Source organism: Stegostoma tigrinum, chromosome 18 (genome assembly GCF_030684315.1).
Source record: "Stegostoma tigrinum isolate sSteTig4 chromosome 18, sSteTig4.hap1, whole genome shotgun sequence".
Lineage (NCBI taxonomy): Eukaryota > Metazoa > Chordata > Chondrichthyes > Orectolobiformes > Stegostomatidae > Stegostoma > Stegostoma tigrinum.
Window position 1 is genome coordinate 8929434 of NC_081371.1, and position 21348 is coordinate 8950781.

General features: G+C 44.4%; 1 protein-coding gene across 10 annotated transcripts in view; it reads left to right on the forward strand.

Moving 5' to 3' along the window:
- The window catches only part of cntn1b (contactin 1b), a 721932-nt gene that overhangs the window by 622754 nt on the left and 77830 nt on the right, over nt 1–21348 (forward strand). For all 10 annotated transcript variants that reach the window (XM_059652304.1, XM_059652305.1, XM_059652303.1 and 7 more), the window contains 2 exons: nt 17969–18155; nt 20590–20702. In XM_059652304.1, coding sequence (XP_059508287.1) covers nt 17969–18155; nt 20590–20702 — 300 coding nt within the window. The remainder of the gene's footprint in view (nt 1–17968; nt 18156–20589; nt 20703–21348) is intronic.

Genomic DNA, 21348 nt, shown 5'->3' on the forward strand with positions numbered 1-21348 from the left:
GCTGGGCATTGGGCAGTAGGGACAGGGGTGGGTGGGGGAATGGCCTGATAAATGATTCACGTCATTCTGCCTCCTGTCTCTGAACAAACTCGAATATTTCACCGGCTACAGTCTGCCCCGCATCTTCCCAACTCCACCAGGATACTTTAGAGACTCTTAAGTGACTCTTGGGTAGGCACATGGAGGATAGTAAAATGTAGGGTTTGCAGGGTAGATTGATCTTAGTAGGATAATAGTTTGGCACAACATCATGGGCCGAAGGGCCTGGACTGTGCTGTACTGTTCTATGTTCTATGATACTGCCCGTGTCAATTGTTTCTTCTGGAACACTGCTCACTTGGAAGCCACGGGGCATGTGTTGGAAAGCTGTTAGTTAGCACTACCACTGTGAACGCGGAAAGTCCTCAGAACAATGCTGGGTTTTTCAATTTTTCACATCTTTTTTGCTACTTCCTTCATACACCCGTCATCCCCTGCTTACAGGGGCAGGAGTCCTCGTTCACAATTCTCCTCAGGATAACATGAAGTTCAGTTGGCAATAAGGAAGGCAAATGCAATCTTCACATTCATTTCAAGCAGGCTAGAATCCAAGAGCAGATTTGCAATGCTGAGGCTGATTAAGGCTCTGGTCAAACCACATTTAAAATATTGAGAGCAGCTTTGGGTCCTGTATCTAAGGAAGGATGTGCTGGCTTTGGACAAGGACCAGAGCAGTTTTGCAACAGTGATCCCAAGGATAGAGGACTTGTCATGTGCAGAGCACTTGAGGACTCTGGGTCTGGTTTGATGCACTTTGGAAGGACGAGGAGGGATTTGATTGAAACTTACAGAATTCTGAGAGGCCTGGATTGAACGAACCTGGAGAAGATGTTTCCACTCGTAGAAGACACTAGGATCCCAGGTCATAGCCTCAGAGTGAAGGAGATACCCCTTCGAACTGAGATGAGAAGGAATTTCTTCAGCCAGAGGGTAGTTAATCTGTGGAAATCGTTGCCGCAAAAGGCTGTGGAGGACAGGCCCATGAGTGTATTTAAGACAGGGATAGATAGGTTTTTGATTTGTAGGGGGATCAAGGGTTATGGGGACAAGGCAGGAAAATGGACTTGAGAAATGTATCAGCCGCGATCCAAAAGCTGAGCAGACTTATTGGGCCGAATGGCCTAGTTCTGCTCCTGTGTCTTATGATCAAATGCACTTGGATTCCAACAGCCCCTCATCTCCTGTCCCTGCCAGCTCAATTGTATGTAAAAGAAATGGCCAAATATCGACCCCAATTGGATCACTGGGAGGAGGTAAGATGATCAATGGGAGCTCTGTCCTCCAGTGGTTTATTGGAAGTTCTTACTGTTTCATTCAAGGCCCTGGTATGTCTACGGTGAGCCTTACTTTCTGACCTGTTATCCTCTGCCTCTTTCCGAGACTCTCACATTGACTGTTCTCTCTCAGCCACATATTTTAAGCTCAGTTTTATTCAGTCTCATAAATGGGTCATGCTGCCAGCGTCAGTGTTTCTTGCCTCCAGTCATGACTTAACTTTAACGAATTGATGGCCTGAATTACTGCAGTCCAGGAAGAGAAGCTGCTCCAGCGCTGTCCGGCTCACCTCTCGGGATTTGGAATGACACATGCTTTACAGTGTGGAAAGCAATAAAATAGAGTGAAAAGCTTTTCCACTGCTGGTATGATCCAGCTCCAAATTAATTAGTTTTAAGGATTAGAAGAAAATTAGAAAGATAGAAGGAGCCAAGGTGATACCATTCCCCATTACCCACTGCCATGTTGTATGCTGGCAGCGTTGATCCCCAGCAGGCTGTTTTCCTGTTCTTTTCTTGAGATGGGCAGGGAGGACAACTGAGACCCTCATTGATGGAAAGCTCCGAAGGTTCAGGAGTTTTGCTGAATGATGTGGGAGTCATTTACTTGGTCTATCCAGATATCCCAAGCTTCCACCCATCCAGTGATGGAGAGTAACTATCAAGGGGGTGCTCTATACAAACTCCTTCCTTTCCAAAACACTTCCTTGCTCCATGACACTTTGGAGGCTGTCAGTGGATCATCTCTCACCACTCCTCTCCACATCTCCTCACAGAATATTCTGTCGTTTATGAACAAAGCCCTTGTCATCTCTAAACTTATTGTTGATGATTGCATTGCCATTTCAGGCTTGACAGAAACCTGGCTGAGGTTCCCCAGAACTCAGGCTTTATTCCTGCATTCCTACGCTTGTCTTATCCAGGCTGTTGTGTGACAGTGTAGATTTCTTTTCCACAGAGTCTGTACATCGTACTGACACCCAACTGCTTTGGCACTTTGTCGTCCTTTGAGCATCTCTACCAGCTCCCATCTAATTTAGAATCCACCTTTTCTTTCACCTGCATTGCAAATTTCTTATTGAAATTTCTTCACTGCAATGTTCCGTCATACTCTGCACCAAAAGACTACAGCAAAAGATTAATCCAACCTCCATCGCATCCCATAAAGCTCTCACATGTCTAAGTATTACCCCTTGATCTTTCATCACCCTTCTTATTACCCCTTGAACTCTCCTTAAATGTGAAATCCCAAACCTGTACTCAGGGTCAGTCCTTCGGCCTCACCATCTCAAGGGGCCTCAATACCCCCATTGTATCAGTCAACAATGATGCCATTTCTGATCGCTGCCTTATCATTCTCCACTCACATTCCCCACCTGCCAACCACATCCACATCCAATCTTGTCCTCATCTGAAACAAACAAAATCAGAAATTGCTGGAGAAACTCAGCAGGTCTGGCAGCTTCTATGGGGAGAAAAGAGTGTTAACATTTCAAGACCTGGGACCCTGCTTCAGATCTCCTCCTTACCTGCTTTGAGATAAAACTGCTCCCTTGTTCGCTCACAACTGCGGTTTCAAATTTTCAACTCTGGTCCTCCGTTCACCACACAATCCTTGACGATATCCCCATTCATCTATTTCTGGACTTCTGTGGAACCCCAGTTTTATTTCCACCGTGGATTGCCATGCACTCAGTTGCTTTGATCCAGCAATCTGGAAGCTTGTCCCTCTAAGCATCTATGTTTGTTTTCCTTTCCTTAAAAATAGAAGCGCATGGGAACATCACTGCTTACAGTTCCTTTCCCAGTCATACACCATTCCAAGTTGTAGCTTTCTCACTCTTCCTTCACTACCTGGAAAAATAGTGGAGAAGGGTTCAGTGGAGATGTTCAAGAGGGAGTTGGTTATTTGTGTAGAAATGGTTTGCAGGCATATGGGGAAAAGGCTGAAGATTGGCATGAGGTTATAGATCCAGTACAATGGACTGAAAGGCTTCCTTTCTGCTCTGTAACAATCCTGTGAAAAGTTGACTGAAATGGTTCTTAAAAGCTGCTTTGGTAAGTCAACTTTCACCTCTCTGCCTGATGTTGCCTTATGTAGCTTATTGTCATGTTTTGCTTCATAATGTTACAGTGAAGTGCCTTGTCACATTTTACCCTGTTAAAGGTGCTGTGAAAAGTAGTTGTGATACATGAACATTTTGAGCAAGGGAGAGACTTGCAAAATAAACTGCTCGGCTGCCCAAGTTTTTCCAATGGCCCGAAGTGTCTCAACGTCAGCTGTCACAAGCTTTTCCCTGAGTTGGTCGGGTCACGATGAATGGCTGTTATAGCAGCAGTGTGAGGGCACGCTGCCAAATTATGCAAATTTTTTTTTTAAAAAACGTGGATTTGCTATTTCAGTAGTTTGATTGTATAATGTAATTGTAGTGGTGGATTTAACTAAACAAACAAATGTTGTGATTATGAGATAAACACCGAGAAAGTGCTACATCATTTTCAGCTCAGTCAGCCCGAACATTGCTTTGCTTAAACACCGCGGAGTGTTTGCTAGAAGGTGGGTAGAATCAGAAGCACATATCATAGAGGTGACGCAAGAATATGAAATGAATTTAGCAGTCAAGGAGCCATTCCTTCATGAGTCTCTAGTGCTTTCTTTTGATGTGAAGTTGGACAGATATTAAAGGGATACACTTAAGCACTTGGCTCCCATAGGAATGTGCAGGAAATTACTTCGAGAAGACTGTTGGAAGAAATAATTACATTGTTTTAGCAATAGAAATTAATAGGTATTGCATTTTCTACTGATTAAATGCTGCAATTTCTTGAAACTGTAACTTCAGAATTAAGGGAGCAAGGGCTAGGCATATTGTTACAGTGAAAGGTTTGGAGTGACAGAGAGTAAAAGTTGAACCACATAACTGCAAAGGTTCTTTGCCCCAATCCAGAACATGCCCCAATCCAAAAAAAAATGCAGTGGTAATGGCAATGATTTGTATTTGAATAGTACTCTGCGTCCATAACACATCCCAGCACTTTACAAACTGGAAAAGGTGCACGTTGAGTGAGATATAGAGAACATTCTGATGAAGGGCCATTGAATGATTCTTGGAAGGTTTTTGGAGACAAGACACATTCATGACATAGCTGTGGGAGGTAACTCGTGAAGCCTTAAGCTTAGTAGTTGAAAGATTTGCAAGCATCCAGGTCAAATAGTCGTCCAGTTTATGGAGTCTTGATGGGCAAAGATTTGAGATGGAAGGCGATCATTTCAATTGTATTGACAGATTTAACAAGAGACAAGTTAATTCTCTGGGAGGTAGTTCGCAAGAAGAGCTTGTCAATGAGGAAATAATGGCGACATAATGGTGTGCCAGAAGATCATTTAAATGACTGAGTCATGGATGAAGGCTTAAAAGAATCAGTCTTCTACTTAGTTTTGGGTCCACCCAATTTCGATCTCAGTTAACGTCACATTGTTGGAAACCCAGTTTTGTGCGGAATTTCGCCGTTAGTGTGCCACAATAAAAACAATCCTAGCTCATAACTCATAAATTGCCAATTGGTATACATGAAGCTGGCGTACGTTACAGGTACGTGGAAAGATATAATTTCCCTTCTGTTGGGATTGGGAGCAAAGGTTCATGATTGTGGTTCAAGTTCAGAGAGAAAGCTTGAAACATTTTTGCACACAGGGTCTAGTAGAGATCTGAAATTCCCTCCCTGGAATGTTTAGATGTTTGGCTCTTTGGAACCTTTGAGACTGACCAATATTCGTAAGGAAAAAGGATAAGAAGTAAAGCTGGGAAGAGGGAGTTGACGTGCTCAGCTATGTTGCATGACGAGATAGGCCGGAGGGATTGAATGACCAACCCGTGTTGCTAATGGTTTCAGTTGCTTCACTGATGACTTGCACCATCTCGGCTCTGTTAAGAATTTGCTGGGACCAGAATTTTGACATTGCTGCTGAAGACAGCCTCATCCCAAAAATATTTGCGTTCCATAGATCACAACAGGGAAACCACAACTGTTTCACAAGCAACATGTTGGAAATGTTGCTGTGAAAACACATCTTTTCTGCATTTGTTTGCAACATCACTCACATCATGTTTACAATGACCAATGATAACCAAAGCCTCAGGATCTGTATCTACTATTCATTTCCAACTGGCTGCTCTTTAAGTATAAGCGTGAACGATGGCTTGATGACCGCAGGGGGTCACAAGCCAAGTCTTATTGTTAGTTTTGGAGCCACTGCGGTTTCACAAAACCATTTATCAGCGGTGGCTTCGCTGGTACAGAAGGCCATGGGTTCAATTCCCAGTTCAGAGACTTGCACACTCAGTCCAGGTTTACAGTCCTGTCTTGCACATGACGCATTAAACTGTGATAATGGGAACTGCAGATGCTGGAGAATCCAAGATAATGAAATGTGAGGCTGGATGAACACAGCAGGCCCAGCAGCGTCTCAGGAGCACAAAAGCTGACGTTTCGGGCCTGGACCCTTTCATTACCACGCATTAAACTGTCACCTTTTCTGCCTCTCAGTTGGGCATAAAAAGACCACACCGTATTGTCCTTGGTGCAGAAGGAAGAACTCCCCAGTAGTTTAGCCAACATTTATTGCTCGGTTAACACTGTTCAAATTATCTGACCATTATTACCTTATTTATGGGAGGTTGCTGCGCGCAAAGTGGCTGGCCTTTCCCACATTAAAGCGATGATTGTTTTCTTTATACAGCAAGCGCTTCTGTGGCTGGCAGAAATTTGGGTCATACCGAAGTGCTCAAAGGTACTTTATGCATATAAGCGCTTTCCTTTCATTTGTTACCTATACAGCCACATGGGTGCACACACTTGCAGCCGGCGTCCAGAGTCCAGTCTCTGCAGAGTGACCAGGGACGAGAAATCAAGCTTTTCTTTCTGAAATTTTCCTCCCGTGAGTCCGGGGGATCTCTAACACCTCCTCGGCTGACAACAGGAATCAAGCTGGCTCTCTTTCTGTGCCTGACAGCTAAGCATCTTGCCCTGTGAAGCATTTACGAACAGAGTTATGAAGTGAGCAGGCACATTTAAAAAGTTTCCCTTAGGCAAGGACAGGGGAAAGAAAATGATTTATTTTAAAAAATATATGACTGCAGTGTGAAAAGCAGCATCAAATGTGATGGCTTTTGCTGAGCTGGTGTTTCTGATTAGCTTGGAAGTCAGTTGAAATAAATTTGAGTAAGTGATTCAGTCATATTTTGCCTTTTCAGTTTATGAAATCAATGAATTTTTAGTGCTCTTTGGGAGACTGGCTTCTCACAGGACCAATCACGAACTTCCTATGAAATCCCAAAAGTGGCCCTTTGTCTATGAGTTAAAAGGAGAAAACCCAACCAAGGGGTTGTGATACCATCACGAGGACAGATTTGCATTAACAAACGTGACCCCAAAACCCTGGGTCTGTTTGTTTTCCCTAATCCATAACAGTTACTGAAGGACTCTGCAAGTGGTGAGACAGAAGTTTCAGTCTTTGTTGTAGTTTGCAGGAAGTATTGCACCAAGTACATACAGGAAAACCATAAAATCCGTCCAACATCATCACAATCTAGTAAGGATGCTGCGATAAATAATACTTAAATTGTAAGAAGTTATTTTGTGACAATATAACTCCTTTCATCAGCTTTTGAAATTAAGAACAGGCCATTGTGATCATCCACTGCAGTCTCAGGTTAAGCAGTAATTTTACAAATCAGCCTGGAATATGTAATGGAACCCATAGTGGGGCAGAGCAGACGTATGCTAGGGGAGAAAAACATAGGCATAAAGCATCGCTTTAATCCTACTAGTATCACTTCTGCTGCACAAAAATTAATCAAAGTGTATTAAAAGTTACATCTCTATTCACTGCCTGGATTAGAGGGTACCAGCTACAAGGAGATGCTAGAAAATCTTGGGTTGGTTTCTCTGGAGTGGCAGAGGGGAGACTTGAGAGAAGTCTAGAAAATATGAGATGCGTAGATAGGGGTGACAGTCAGAACATTTTTCCCAGAGTTGAAATGTCTAATATTAGGAGGCATACATTTAAGGTGAAAGGGAGGAAGTTCAAAGGAGACATGAGGGGCGCGTTTTTTTACATAGAGAGTGCTGGGAGCCTGGAACGCACTGCCAAGGGTGGTGGTGGAGGCAGATACAATTGGGGCATTTAAGGGATTTTTAGACAAATACATGAATGTACAAAGAATGTGGGATATGGACCAAAGGCAGGCAGAAAGGATTAATTTAATTTGGTGCCCGTAGGTTGCAGGAACAGCAACTCATATTCCGCTTGGGAACCCTGCAGCCCAATGGTATCAATGCGGACTTCACCAGCTTCAAAATCTCCCCTTCCCCCACCGCATCCCAAAACCAGCCCAGCTCCTCCCCGCCTGCCTAGCCTGTTCTTCTTCTCACCTATCCCCTCCTCCCATCCCAAGCCGCACCTCCATTTTCTACCCACTAACCTCATCCCGTCTCCTTGATCTGTCCGTCCTCCCTGGACTGACCTATCCCCTCCCTACCTCCCCACCTTTACTCTCCTCTCCACCTGTCTCCTCCTCTATCCATCTTCAGTCCGCCTCCCCCTCTCTCCCTATTTATTTCAGAATCCTCTCCCCATCCCCTCTCTGATGAAGGGTCTAGGCCCGAAACGTCAGCGTTTGTGCTCCTAAGATGCTGCTTGGCCTGCTGTGTTCATCCAGCCCCACACTTTTGTTATCTTTGTTTAATTTGGCCTCAGGTTCAGTACAAGATCATTGGACGAAGGGCCCATTCCTGTGCTGTACTATTCTACGTTCACTTGTTGAAAAAAAAAGAAAGTTGAGCTTATTATTCATTGCGAGAGGTAGTTGCTTAAACTCAGCCATCGGAATAAACAGTGTGCTGCTGTTACAACTTTGATGCCAGGATTACGTTGTGCCGAGGTCACTATGTGCAAATTTGGTTTCTGACAGTGGCAGTCTGCTACGGTGTATGATTGTCTGGCGATAAAATTCCACTTGACTGCTGCCCCACTGATTTCCCCTGATCAAGGGTTTCCCTTCACAATGTCCATTAACCAGTGAGAATACAGTATTTTCCTCTCTGGTTGTCTCCAAACAGTTTGAAGTCAACCCAAAGCATACCTGATGAAGTTGGCTAAACATCGATATCCATGGCACATGTTACTTCCATCATTGTGAAATTATTTTGATTGTGCCGCTGCAGTGTTCTGTTGCTGCAGAGACAAGCTTTAATTAATTCCTTGTGTTGTATTGGGAATGCAGCCAAGTTGCATTCATTAAGGATTTTGCACAGATATTCAATCATGAGCACATACTTTATATACGATAAGTCCACACACTGACTGATGCACCCAGGCCAGCAGACAAACTGAAACCTTTTCCACTGAGAAGTAGGTAATGCTGTTGATTAAGGTCTTCAATTTCTAGGAGGAAGTCTTTGTCTGCAGTTTTCCATAGGAAATGAGCTTCAGGAATGTCAATTTAAGTTCTGAGTGAACAAAAGCACGACCTGCATTTTAGCTGTCTACCATCAGATGTATGGACAGAAATAGGCCATTCTGTCCATCAAGACTGATGCGCGATTCATTGAGATCTGATCTCATCTGATAATCCTCAGCTCTACCTTCCTGCTTCCTTTCTATATCCTTCATTCTCCGACTGATTAAAAATGTGCCTATCTCAGCCAAGCACATGTTTGATGACCCAGGATCAACAATCCTCTGTGGTAAAGAGTTCCACACATGTACTACACTCTGAGAGAAGAAATGCCTCCTCGTTTCTGACTTCAGTGGGTGACTCCTTACTGTGAGATTGCGTGCTCTGGTCCTAGACTGTTCCAACCTCTCCATATCTACCTTGTCAACCCCCCTAAGTATCTTGAATGTTTCGATAAGGTGTCCTGTCAATATTGTAAACTCCACTGAGTACAAGCCCAAACAAATCAAGAAGATTCCTCAGAAGAAAATCCTTCCTTACCCGCAGTCAAACTAGTGAGCTGCCTTCAATACCAGTACATCATTACATAGATAAGGGGACCAAGACTGTTCACACTATTCCAAGCGTGGTCTAACTCGTGCCTTGCATATTTTTAGTGAGACTTCTCTTCCGAAACTCCTTTTAAATAAACGCCAACATTCCATGTGTTTTCCCTATTTTCTGCTGACTTATTTATTGATGTACAATTATTTATTTATTTAATTAAATTTGTGATTTATACACAAGGACTTCCAAACCCTTCCGTACTGGAGGTTTGCCCACTCTTTCTCCAGTTAAATAATATTCAGCTCCTGTGTTCCTCTTGCCAATGTGTATAACCTCACATTTTCCCATATTACAGACCATCTACCAAGTTTTTGCCCATTCACTGCGCCTATCCCTCACATTCACTTCTTCCATCTAAGTTGCTATTGTATATTGATTAGAATGTAATTGTGTGCCAGTAGTGATCCCAGTGGCGTTCCACTAGTTACAGGATGGCATGCTGAAAATGACCCCCTTTGCCCAAATCTCTGTCTTTTATCAGTTATCTAATCCTGTATACGTGCTAAGAAAGTACACCCAACACCATGGGCTCTCATTCAGTGGTTGAACGTGTATCACCTTGTCAAATGTCTTCTAGAAATCAAAATACACTACATTCACTGATCCCTCTTTATCTAACCTTCTTGTTAATTCTTCAAGTAATTCTAATAAATTTGTACAGTATGATGTGCTCTTCATCAAGCCATGTTGACTTTGCCTTTCTAAGTGTTTTTCTATTACATCCTTTTATTCTGGCTGTAGATTACTTATGGCCTTTAACAATCTCCTGAATTTAGAACAGCAGAAGACAAACATGCTACCAACGTGCCAATTGCTGTGGAGTATAGTATAGATAAGTCAAAAATGATGTAAACAAATTCAACAAAAACAACACAAATTAGCAAAATAGTTAATCCTTCAGTAATAGTGTGTCTAACCTCATCCTTTGGCCCCTTAAACAATTAATTTTACTGAGCTATTTCTTCATTGTCTGACTAACACTTTCTTGAGAGCTCAGAAGCACTAGTCCACAGGGAAAATGGCATTTCCTGTCTTCCTGCTTTGAAGCTTATCTCAAAAGAAAATAAATTTAAAATGGGCAGCTCCCATAAAATGTCTGTCACCCCTCAAAGAACAGCAATTTTTTTTGCATAACTTGGGACATAAGATGTCAAAATAGAGATTGAGAGTGAGAGATGGGCATTGGAGGAGGTGATGCTGTGGCCTTTTAGCTAAGCTTTCAAGAAAAACTATTGTACGGAGGATTGAGGGCCAACGAAAAATTATCCGGAAGGTGGAACAGTGATATGAGTGCCTTCCATGAAAAATGTGATAAAAACCTGTTCTAAATGTCTTCAAGTTAATTTAACACTCAACAGACCTCAAAATGTTTGATGTATGTGAATGCATTCTCAGTGTATAGGCATCACATTGTATCATTTATGTGTGCATTGAAAGGAAACAAGATTTATTTGAGATGGCCTTGGGCAGTGAAAAACATTGCACAGCCAAAGAAGTACCTTTGTGATAGGGAATGAGTATCCAGCTATAAAGTACATGTTGTTTTAACTTGATATTTCCAAAACAAAATGACAGAAATAAGGATATCATGCAACATTTTATCCTATGAGTATGTTCATCGATCTATTCTTGACCCGCACCCATCTATTTCTCACCAAAGCCATAGAGTTATACTTCAGTACAACTTGTCCAGGTCAACCAGATATGCCAAACTAACTAGTCCCATTTAACCAGCATTTGGCCCATATCCTCTGAACCCTTCCTATTCATATACCCATCCAGATGCCTTTTAAATGTTGCAATTGGTCCAGCCTCCACCACTTCCTCTGGCAGATCATTCCATACTCACACTACCCTCTGCGCGAAGAAGTTGCCCCTTAGGTTCCTTTTAAATCTTTCCCCTCTCACCATAAACTTATGCCCTCTAGTTCTGGACTCCCTACTGTGAAAAATCAGGCATTGGCTTTTTACCCGAGCTATAATTTTATAAACCTCTATAAGGTCACCCTTTAGCCCCCAACGCTCCAAGGAAAATAACCCCAGTCTGTTCAGCCTCCCTCTTTAGCTCAAATCTTCCAACCCTGACAACATCCTTGTAAATCTTCTCTGCACCTTTTCAAGTTTAACAACATCTTTCATTTAGCAGGGAGACCAGAATCAAATGCGGTATTCCAAAAGTGGCTTAACCAATGTCCTGTACAGCCACAGCATGTCCTCCCAACCCCTATACTCAATGCGCTAACCAACAAAGGCAAGTGCATACCAAATACCTTCTTTGTTGTCTTGTCTAACTGTGACTGCACCATCAAGACTACCCCTCAGTGAGGAAATTGAAGTGCACTACGTGACAGTAATACTGGACAAGTCAGATGCCAAAGATCCTTGGCTCAATCATACAAAAGTTTTATTTTTAATCTCAGTTTCTTGCAGCAATCAATCGCTGGATATTTTCTTACAAGGCAGCCAGTGTCTCCTTCACAAAAAAACATCAAAGTTTAACTCACAAAAGGAAAAACCATGAACTGTACAATCATGTGCTGAAACAGTGAAAAAGATTAAATCCTTTTACCGTCAACAACAACTGGGGAAGGGTCACCCTGTTTCCACTTTAAAGTTCCTTGCTTAGCGAACGCAACTGCAATTGACATCTTTTCAACAAATTCCTGCAATAATTCAGTGTTTTTTCTTTAAGTAATGCCCTTCCCTGAGAGCCTGAAACAAGCTGTTCAAATGGCCAGAGATAATGGGAACTGCAGATGCTGGAGAGTTCAAGATAACAAAATGTGGAGCTGGATGAACACAGCAGGCCAAGCAGCATCTCAGGAGCACAAAAGCTGATGTTTCGGGCCTAGACCCTTCATCAGAGAGGGGGATGGGGAGACAGTTCTGAAATAAATAGGGACAGAGAGGGAGGAGGACCAAAGATGGAGAGAAAAGAAGATAGATGCAGAGGAGAGTATAGGTGGGGAGGTAGGGAGGGGATAGGTCAGTCCAGAGAGGACGGACAGGTCAAGGAGGCGGGATGAGGTTAGTAGGTAGGAAATGAAGGTGCGGCTTGAGGTGGGAGGAGGGGATAGGTGAGAGGCGGAACAGGTTAGGGAGGCGTGGACAAGCTGGGCTGGTTTTGGGATGCAGTGGGGGGGAGGGGACAGGCTGGGCTGGTTTTGGGATGCAGTGGGGGAGGGGGAGATTTTGAAGCTTGTGAAGTCCACATTGATACCATTGGGCTGCCGCATTCCCAAGCGGAATATGAGTTGCTGTTCCTGCAACCTTCGGGTGGCATCACTGTGGCACTGCAGGAGGCCCGTGATGGACATGTCGTCTAAGGGATGGGAGGGGGAGGTAAAATGGTTTGCGACTGGGAGGTACAGTTGTTTATTGCGAACCGAGCGGAGGTGTTCTGCAAAGCAGTCCCCAAGCCTCCGCTTGGTTTCTCCAATGCAGGACGAGGACGAGTTTTCTCCTCCCACCCATCCTCCTACTAAAATTCCATTCCCTATTCCCAATTCCTTTGCCTCCGCTGCATCTGCTCCCGGGATGAGACATTCCACTCCCGCACATCCCAGATGTCTACATTCTTCAAGGACCGCAACTTCCCCCCCGCAGTGGTCGAGAACGTCTTTGACCGCATCTCCCGCATTTCCCGCAACACATCCCTCACACCCCGCCCCCGCAACAATCGCCCCAAGAGGATCCTCCTCGTCCTCACATACCACCCCACCAAACTCCAGATACAACTCATCATCCTCCGACACTTCCGCCATCTACAATACGACCCCACCACCCAAGACATTTTTCCATCCCCACCCTTGTCTGCCTTCCAGAGAAACCACTCTCTCCATGACTCCCTTGTCTGCTCCACCAACCCCACCACACCCGGCACCTTCCCTTGCAACCACAGGAAGTGCTACACTTGTCCCCACACCTCTCCTCCCTCACCCCTATCCCAGGCCCCAAGATGACTTTCCATATTAAGCAGAGGTTCACCTGCACATCTGCCAATGTGGTATACTGTATCCACTGTACCCGGTGTGGCTTTCTCTACATTGGGGAAACCAAGCGGAGGCTTGGGGACCGCTTTGCAGAACACCTACGCTTGGTTCGCAATAAACAACTGCACCGCCCAGTCGCGAACCATTTTAACTCCCCCTCCCATCCCTTAGATGACATGTCCATCAAGGGCCTCCTGCAGTGCCACAATGATGCCACCCAAAGATTGCAGGAGCAGCAATTCATATTCCGCTTGGGAACCCTGCAGCCCAATGGTATCAATGTGGACTTCACAAGCTTCAAAATCTCCCCCTCCTCCACTGCATCCCAAAACCAGCCCAGCCCATCCCCTTCCCCCACTGCATCCCAAAACCAGCCCAGCTTGTCCACGCCTCCCTAACCTGTTCTTTCTCTCACCTATCCCCTCCATTTCCTACCTACTAACCTCATCTCGCCTCCTTGACCTGCCCGTCCTCCCTGGACTGACCTATCCCCTCCCTACCTCCCCACCTATCCTCTTTTTTCTCCATCTTCGGTTTGCCTCCCCCTCTCTCCCTATTTATTTCAGAACCCACTCCCCATCCCCCTCTTTGATGAAGGGTCTAGGCCGGAAACGTCAGCTTTTGTGCTCCTGAGATGCTGCTTGGCCTGCTGTGTTCATCCAGCTTCACACTTTGTTCACATGGCCCACTTCTTTCTTTACAAGGATATGGAAGAGGAATTTAAGGAACCCGAGATAATGGGAACTGCAGATGCTGGAGAATCCAAGACAACAAAATGTGAGGCTGGATGAACACAGCAGGCCAAGCAGCATCTCAGGAGCACAAATGCTGATGTTTCGGGCCTACTGCACCACACAACCAGCCCAGCTCTTCCCCTCCACCCACTGCATCCCAAAACCAGTCCAACCTGTCTCTGCCTCCCTAACCTGTTCTTCCTCTCACCCATCCCTTCCTCCCACCCCAAGCCGCACCCCCATCTACCTACTAACCTCATCCCACTCCCTTGACCTGTCCGTCTTCCCTGGACTGACCTATCCCCTCCCTACCTCCCCACCTATACTCTCTCCACCTATCTTCTTTTCTGTCCATCTTCGGTCCGCCTCCCCCTCTCTCCCTATTTATTCCAGAACCCTCACCCCATCCCCCTCTCTGATGAAGCGTCTAGGCCTGAAACGTCAGCTTTTGAGCTCCTGAGATGCTGCTTGGCCTGCTGTGTTCATCCAGCCTCACATTTTGTTGTCTTGAATTTAAGGAACCCTTCTGGTTATGAAGCATTTCTCTTATCGACTTTTTTCTTCCACCTAGACTATTTGAAAACTGCTAAACTGCACTTCTGCTCTTACAGCTGATATAATGAACTGCTTTTTGTCTGAAAGAAATCAATAAATTGACTGACTTTCTGAATAATTCTATCTTTCTGAAGTAACCTGTTTCTGGCTCTGTCTGTGTTGTCTCCCTCCATCGTAAGGTATCTTGTTGCGAAGCTGCAGCCTACTTTTTTCTCTGTCTAACCTCGTTTCTAAGGCACTGAACTATTCACCTTTTCAAAGCCTCATTTAAATGAATATATAAATAAATTACCAGATAATCCAGTAGCACCCTCAAAACTCAGAAGTGAAGCTGAAATTATGGGTGGAATGTTATCGGCATCAGGGTGATGTGGGTATTTCAAAATTTGTGGCAGAATCAGAGAAGTAGCCCAGTAAGGACCATCTCGATGTCAGGAGAATCTCATTCCATCTTTCATGCTGTCGACAAGTGGCATTGCATGATTCTTGCTTGAGAGTGGTGAGTTCCAACTGAGTGGAATTATTGCTGTTGCTGCCATAACTCCACTCTTTAATATTCAACTTTCCATCTTAAGAAACATGCCAAATAAGCTGCTGCTTATCAGTGAGCATTGGAATCCACCATTTACCAACCCTTCACCACCATCATGGCAGCTCTCTAGTACATTGGCAGGGTGCTGCAGAAGTACAGATTTGCACCAGCACCTAGGGTCAAAAGGCAGCTACAAGGACACTTGGCGTGCAAGGTCAAGCACCCAGTTGAAGGATTGGACCAAACTGCATCTCAGGGTTGTTAGCTTGCTGTCTTAGTGCTCATTCACTTCGCTCCTACCTACATGCTCCCTTTCTCTATGCCGTGCCTTGTCGGTTACTACAGCCAGGCAGTTTGTCTTGATGGTCAGCAGGCTTCAGTTGAGGGAGGCGACATGTTGCTGCAAGGTGATGTGCCACGTCAATCTCATACTTTCCCCATGTGCCAACTGTTTAGGTGGCAAGCAAGGTGCATGGGTAGCACGCAAGCAGCTATGTCTCAAAATCTTTGGGGCGTGAGCTTTGTGAACTCCATGGAGGCACTGATCAGATGGCTAATGCATTTGGAGAGATGCTCATATAGTCTGCATCATTTTAATTTGAGCCTAATAATTTCTAAAAGATACAAAGCTTCACTTTTTGAAAAGGAGCAACTGTAATCTCATGGGTAGGATGCTCTTCAGGAGTTAGAGTAGACCCAATGGGCTGAATGGCCTCTTTGTGCACTGTAGGGATTCTATAATTCAATAGTTTTACGAGAAGGTCGCAAGATTGGAAGGTTGCCAATGTAGCATCATGATTCAAGAAGTAAAGGAGAGAGAAATATCAGTTATCTTAACATCTGTGATTGGGATAATACTGAATTTCTGTCAACAGAAGTCTTGTTGAAATACTTCGAACATCACAGTGTGATCTGACAAGGCAACTTAGTTTTACAATAATGAAATCATGTTTAACAAATTTATCAGAGGCTTTTTTATTGAGTAAGGTTGATAAAAGAGAACGAGTTGATAAATTCCAAAAGGTATTTGATAAGGTGCCACACAAAATGTGAACAAAAGAAGGGCTTACGGAGTTGCAGGTGATATGTGATCATGGATCAAGCATCAGTTATCAGGGAGAAAGCAGTGAGTTAAAATGAATGCAGTATTTTCAAGTCAGCAAACTGTAATTAGTGCAGTGTTACAAGGATCGATGCTTGCACCTCACCTGTTTACAATCTGTATTAGTGTCTTAATCAAAGACGCTAAGAGTAAGATATCTGAGCTGATTAAAAATACAAAGTGAGAAAGATCAAAAAGAGATTGCAAAGAGACATAAGCAGACTACATGAGAGCGCACTGAGATGCCAGATGGAAAAGTGTGAGGAAAACAGTCTTGTCGATAAAAGAAGAAAAGCAGATTTTGTTTTCAAAGGTGTCTAACTTGTAAATGTTGACATTCAGAGAGACAGGGATGTGTTCATACATGGGACATGAAAAGTTAGCTTGCAAGTGCACCAAGCTAACGAGAAGGTAAATGGGATGTTGCTCTTTATTGCAAGAACGTTGGAGTACAAGAATAAAGAAAGTTTGCTCCAATCGGACAGGGCTCTGAGACCACGCCTGGAGAACCACACCACGTGCACCTTTGAATTCCATGTTTAATGTCGGCTACATTTACGCTGAAGGTGATGTGTACTGGCCTGGATCCTAAGATGAGAGCATTGCCTTGTGATATAAGAGGTTGAGTACAGTGGATCTGTATTCTGTGGGGTTTCATTGAGATTCTGAAGAGATTCGACAGCAAAGACAGCAAGAGGTTGTTTCCCCTGCGCTGGAGATCCCAGAATACTGAGAGTTTCCGGGTAATCACATCAGTCAGCAATGAGAGATTTATTTTCTTAAAGGGTTGTAATTACTTCCTGGCCCAGAAATTTTTGTTTGCTCCATCAGTGAAAATGTTTCTGGCTGAGATAGATGCATGTTTGGTTTCTGAGGAAATCGTGAGATATGAGGGGTGCGTGAAGAAGTGGAGTTGAAGCTCAGGATCAATCATGATCGTTTGGAATGGCAGAGCAGGTTTTGGTAAGAGTGCATTTGGCCACATCCTCTTCCTGTTTCCAGTGCTCTTAATGGTTCATTTTAACCTTGTCCTAACAGCTAGATCAGTGGCAGTTAATAAGGACACTGTAAAATGGACAACTGAAATGATCCTGTTGGTACCCTGTGCAGAGGGTAAATCACATTTCATGAGGAAAGGTTTCAAGACTGTTTGATTTTGGATAGTACGTCAAAGATACGTGCAGGGGCAGAGTTGTTGGCTTCCTCCCTTCTAGTTTCCCGAAGCACGTTTACCCAATCAGTGGGAATAGGCAAGAACAGCAGATACTTTCCAGTACCTTTTGCCTGTGTCACTATGTTGTTGGTGCTTTGATCCACAGCAAATGGAGCACCCAATCTGCATCTATCCTCGAATGAAGATCATTTCCCCCCTTCCACCCCTCGTGTCCTTCTAATAGGAGTCACTGCACTGAATCAGCAGGGGCATTTCTCTCTGATTTTACCCCTTCCTTAACCCAGGGTTGTAGGTGCCAATTGCTGTGACCCAGCAACGCCCAAATTCCTCCTCATCCCCAATAACTTGCAGTGTCTTCCCCGCTAACAGACTCAATTCAAAACCAGTTACTCCCTGTTGCTTTCAGGCTGTGTCATTTACTGCTCGAGTTTACTGAACCACGGTAGAAGTAGCTTTCAACACTATATGTGTTAACTGAACGCTTCTACTCTCTTTTACAGATCAGGTACCGAAGGGACATTGATACTGAGGCAGCTGCTCAGCGAGTAAGAACAATTGGAACTGACACGATGGCCAGGATCAGAGATCTTAAACCCCACACACGTTACTATGTAGAAGTCAGGGCCTACAACAAAGCAGGAGTTGGCCCCTCAAGTCAACAAATTGCAATCACAACAAGGAAAGCACGTATGTATCACTTCAGTGTTGTGAGATTTTAGCATCACCTCTCGTAAAGATGTGGCAGTTAGTTTTCTGCAGTTTATCATCTACCCTCCTGTTGTATCAGCTTGGTCAAATGAATGTATTCTGAGTTGTGAGCCAGGAGGTTGGGTGTTCGAGATCTGCTCATCATTCCAGCTGATCGCACAGTGAGAGTGCCGCAGTGTTAAGACTGCAGTCGGTTAAAGAGAACAGTGACTATTGCGGCAAGGAGCCCTCCTAGAAAGAGAGCCGGTAATTTCAGTGGGAAAACTCTCCACATGTGACTCTGAGCCCACAGCAATCTGCCCTCTGAAATGGCACTGGAGGAGGAGTGGATGATCTACTTCAGCATCTTCCAGTGGTCCTCAGCATCTCATTCTTCGGCCAGTTTGATTCAGTTCCGTGTCGCATGGGAATCATGGGAAAGTTGCTCACTTGTTGGAGTCATACCCAGCACGAGGAAGTTGGTTGAGGTTGTTGGAGGTCAGTTATCTCAGCTCCAGGGCAACTCTGTAGAACTACCTCAGGGTAGTGTCTTAGGCCCCACCGTCCTCAGTCGCTTCATCAATGACCTTCCCTCCACCGTTAGGCCAGAAGTGGGAATGTTTGCTGCTGATTGCACAATGTTCAGCACCATGCATGACTCCTCGGATACTGAAGCAGTCCATGTCCTAGTGCAGCAAGACCTGGACATTATCCAAGTTTAGTTCAGTAACATTTGTGCCAGGCAATGGCCGTCCCAAACAGGAGAGAAGTATCACCCCTTAACTTCCAATGCCAGTACTGGTATTACTGAAGACCCCACTACCAACTTCCTGGGGTTTACTGTTGACTAGGAACTGAACTGGACTCACCACGTAAATGCAGTGGCTGTAGGAGAGGTGAGAGGTTAGCAATACTGCGCGAGTAACTCCTCTCCTTACTCCCCAGAGCCTGTCCATCATCTACAGGGCACTAGTTAGACATGTGTTGGAATACTCCCCTATTTATCTGGGTGCGTACAGCTCCAACAACACTTGGAAAGCTTGACACCATCCAGGACAAAGTAGTCCGTTTGATTGCCACTACATCCACAAATATCCACTCACTCCACCAATGATGCTCAGTAGCAGCATTATAAACCTCCGTTTTATTGTTAAAACCAAAACTGCAACATTGTATGCTTCCATTTTGGTAAAAAGACCACCTCGTTAAATATGATATAAAACAAAATATGGTCTGTCAAGACAGATTACACATCTGGAATCTGAGGTGTCCAGGGATCATATCAGCTTGGATCAAGCACTGCATTTTCTATTCCAGGAGGAAGGTTTATTTGTGCACCCATGTCTGGGAATAACACATTTATAGACGAGCTTTGAAGTTAGTTCGAGATTCTTCAGCTGCCATTGTCGCTTCTTGCAGTTTGTGGCAACTTGAAACCAACACAGAAACTACAGAGCAGTGCTAGTCTGGTAATAACAATGAGAACAAAGAAACTTAGCAAGAAACCCGTAGGCATCCTTGAAATAGTGCCAATGGAGGATCCTTCCTGTAGCTGAATGTTTGATTGGCTGTATGAGGCTGAGAGAGGTCGCTCCCTGAGGCACTGAGCTCCAAAATGACACCACTGCCTTCAATCCATATCGCACACTGAGTTCGAATCCCGCCATGGCAGATGGTGGAATTTGAATGTTGTGAAAAATACCTGGAATTTAAGCGTCTAAGTGACGATCCATTGTCGATTGTAGGAAAAACCCACCTGGTTCACTCATGTCCTTTAGGGAAGGAAACTGCCGTCCTTAAAAGGTCTGGCCTAGATGTGACTCCAGACCCACAGCAATGTGGTTGACTCTGAACTGTCCTCTGGGCAATTAGGGATGGGCAATAAATGCTGCCTGGCCAGCGTCACCCTCATCCATTGAATGAGTTTAAACAAACACAAATAAAGTTCATGGTCTACTTGCCCTGTATGTACTGGCTAATGTTCACTCTGTGTTCTGACTGAACCAAAATGGCACCTGCACGCATGCACTATTGCAGCCACCATTTTGGAATGTCAAGTGTAATTGTTATGCCCAGCTAATGGGCGCAAGGTGAATTTTCTAGAAGTCTAATTCTGACTAGTCCAATTTTCACCCTCCACATCGCCAGTCCATGTGTCTCCTGGTCATTTATATTTGTTCCAGTGGATTAAACTTTACAGCATACATGTTGATGTTTCTTAAGATAATAAAAGTTTTCAGGTATTCCTGTTGCCAATCCATCACTTTCAAAGTTGCGCACAGCAGCCTGTTAAAGAGCTTTCAATTCAAATGGGCAAATCTAATTGAAAATATCTTGGGAAAATGTGCTCCTGCTGTGGAATTTGCTTGTCCTGTTCAAACACGACTTGCCCTTTATGTGCCACTGATCTGAGTTTCATTGAATTATTTTCCAGCTCCCAGCATGCCTCCAAAAATAATCGACACCGCAAGGCTCGGTACCTATTTCAGGATTTCCTGGGAAGCAGTCACACCTTTGGACAATGAGTCGAATGTGGAGGGCTACAAGGTACCTTATAAGTAAAGAGAAAAGAAAAGGTGTACGGAATGTGAATCAAATGGTGGAAACGCCATTATGTCCAACCCAGTGTTGAATTTTTGTTTCAGTTGCCTTCCCAGATTCTCAATGAAGCAAAACATTGAGCGAAAGCTCGCCCCACTGGACTGTATGCTTTCATCGGTCTCCTTTGTTGGCCACAGTTCAGCTTCACAGCGAGACAGATTCTGAGCAGAACGTGTCACTTATAAAATACTTACGGTCATCTCCAGTCCCTGCTTCGGCTATACTACCCCTTTAAACATCAGGATCTGGGGAGCAACACAGGCATACGTTTCAACTGTCCACTCATATACCTTTGTACTCTGGGTGATGATTGAGGCTCCTTTTGCACAAAAGGGAGTGGAAACATTATTAAATTTTATCACAGTTGATTTGACAGGAAGCTAATCCAAATGTTGAAGGAATCACTGCCCTGAAATATACGCTTCTCTGCCCCCTTATTCCCATATCTCCTTTCCTGAAGGTACTGCCTGCTGCTTGGCTGAGCCACTGGAGTTCCATGATCTCCTTCTGAGGATGGCGGAGGAACATCGATGTGCTCCCAAATTACTGATCTATCAGTGAACCCGATAAAATGCCGTTAAAATCACCCGCA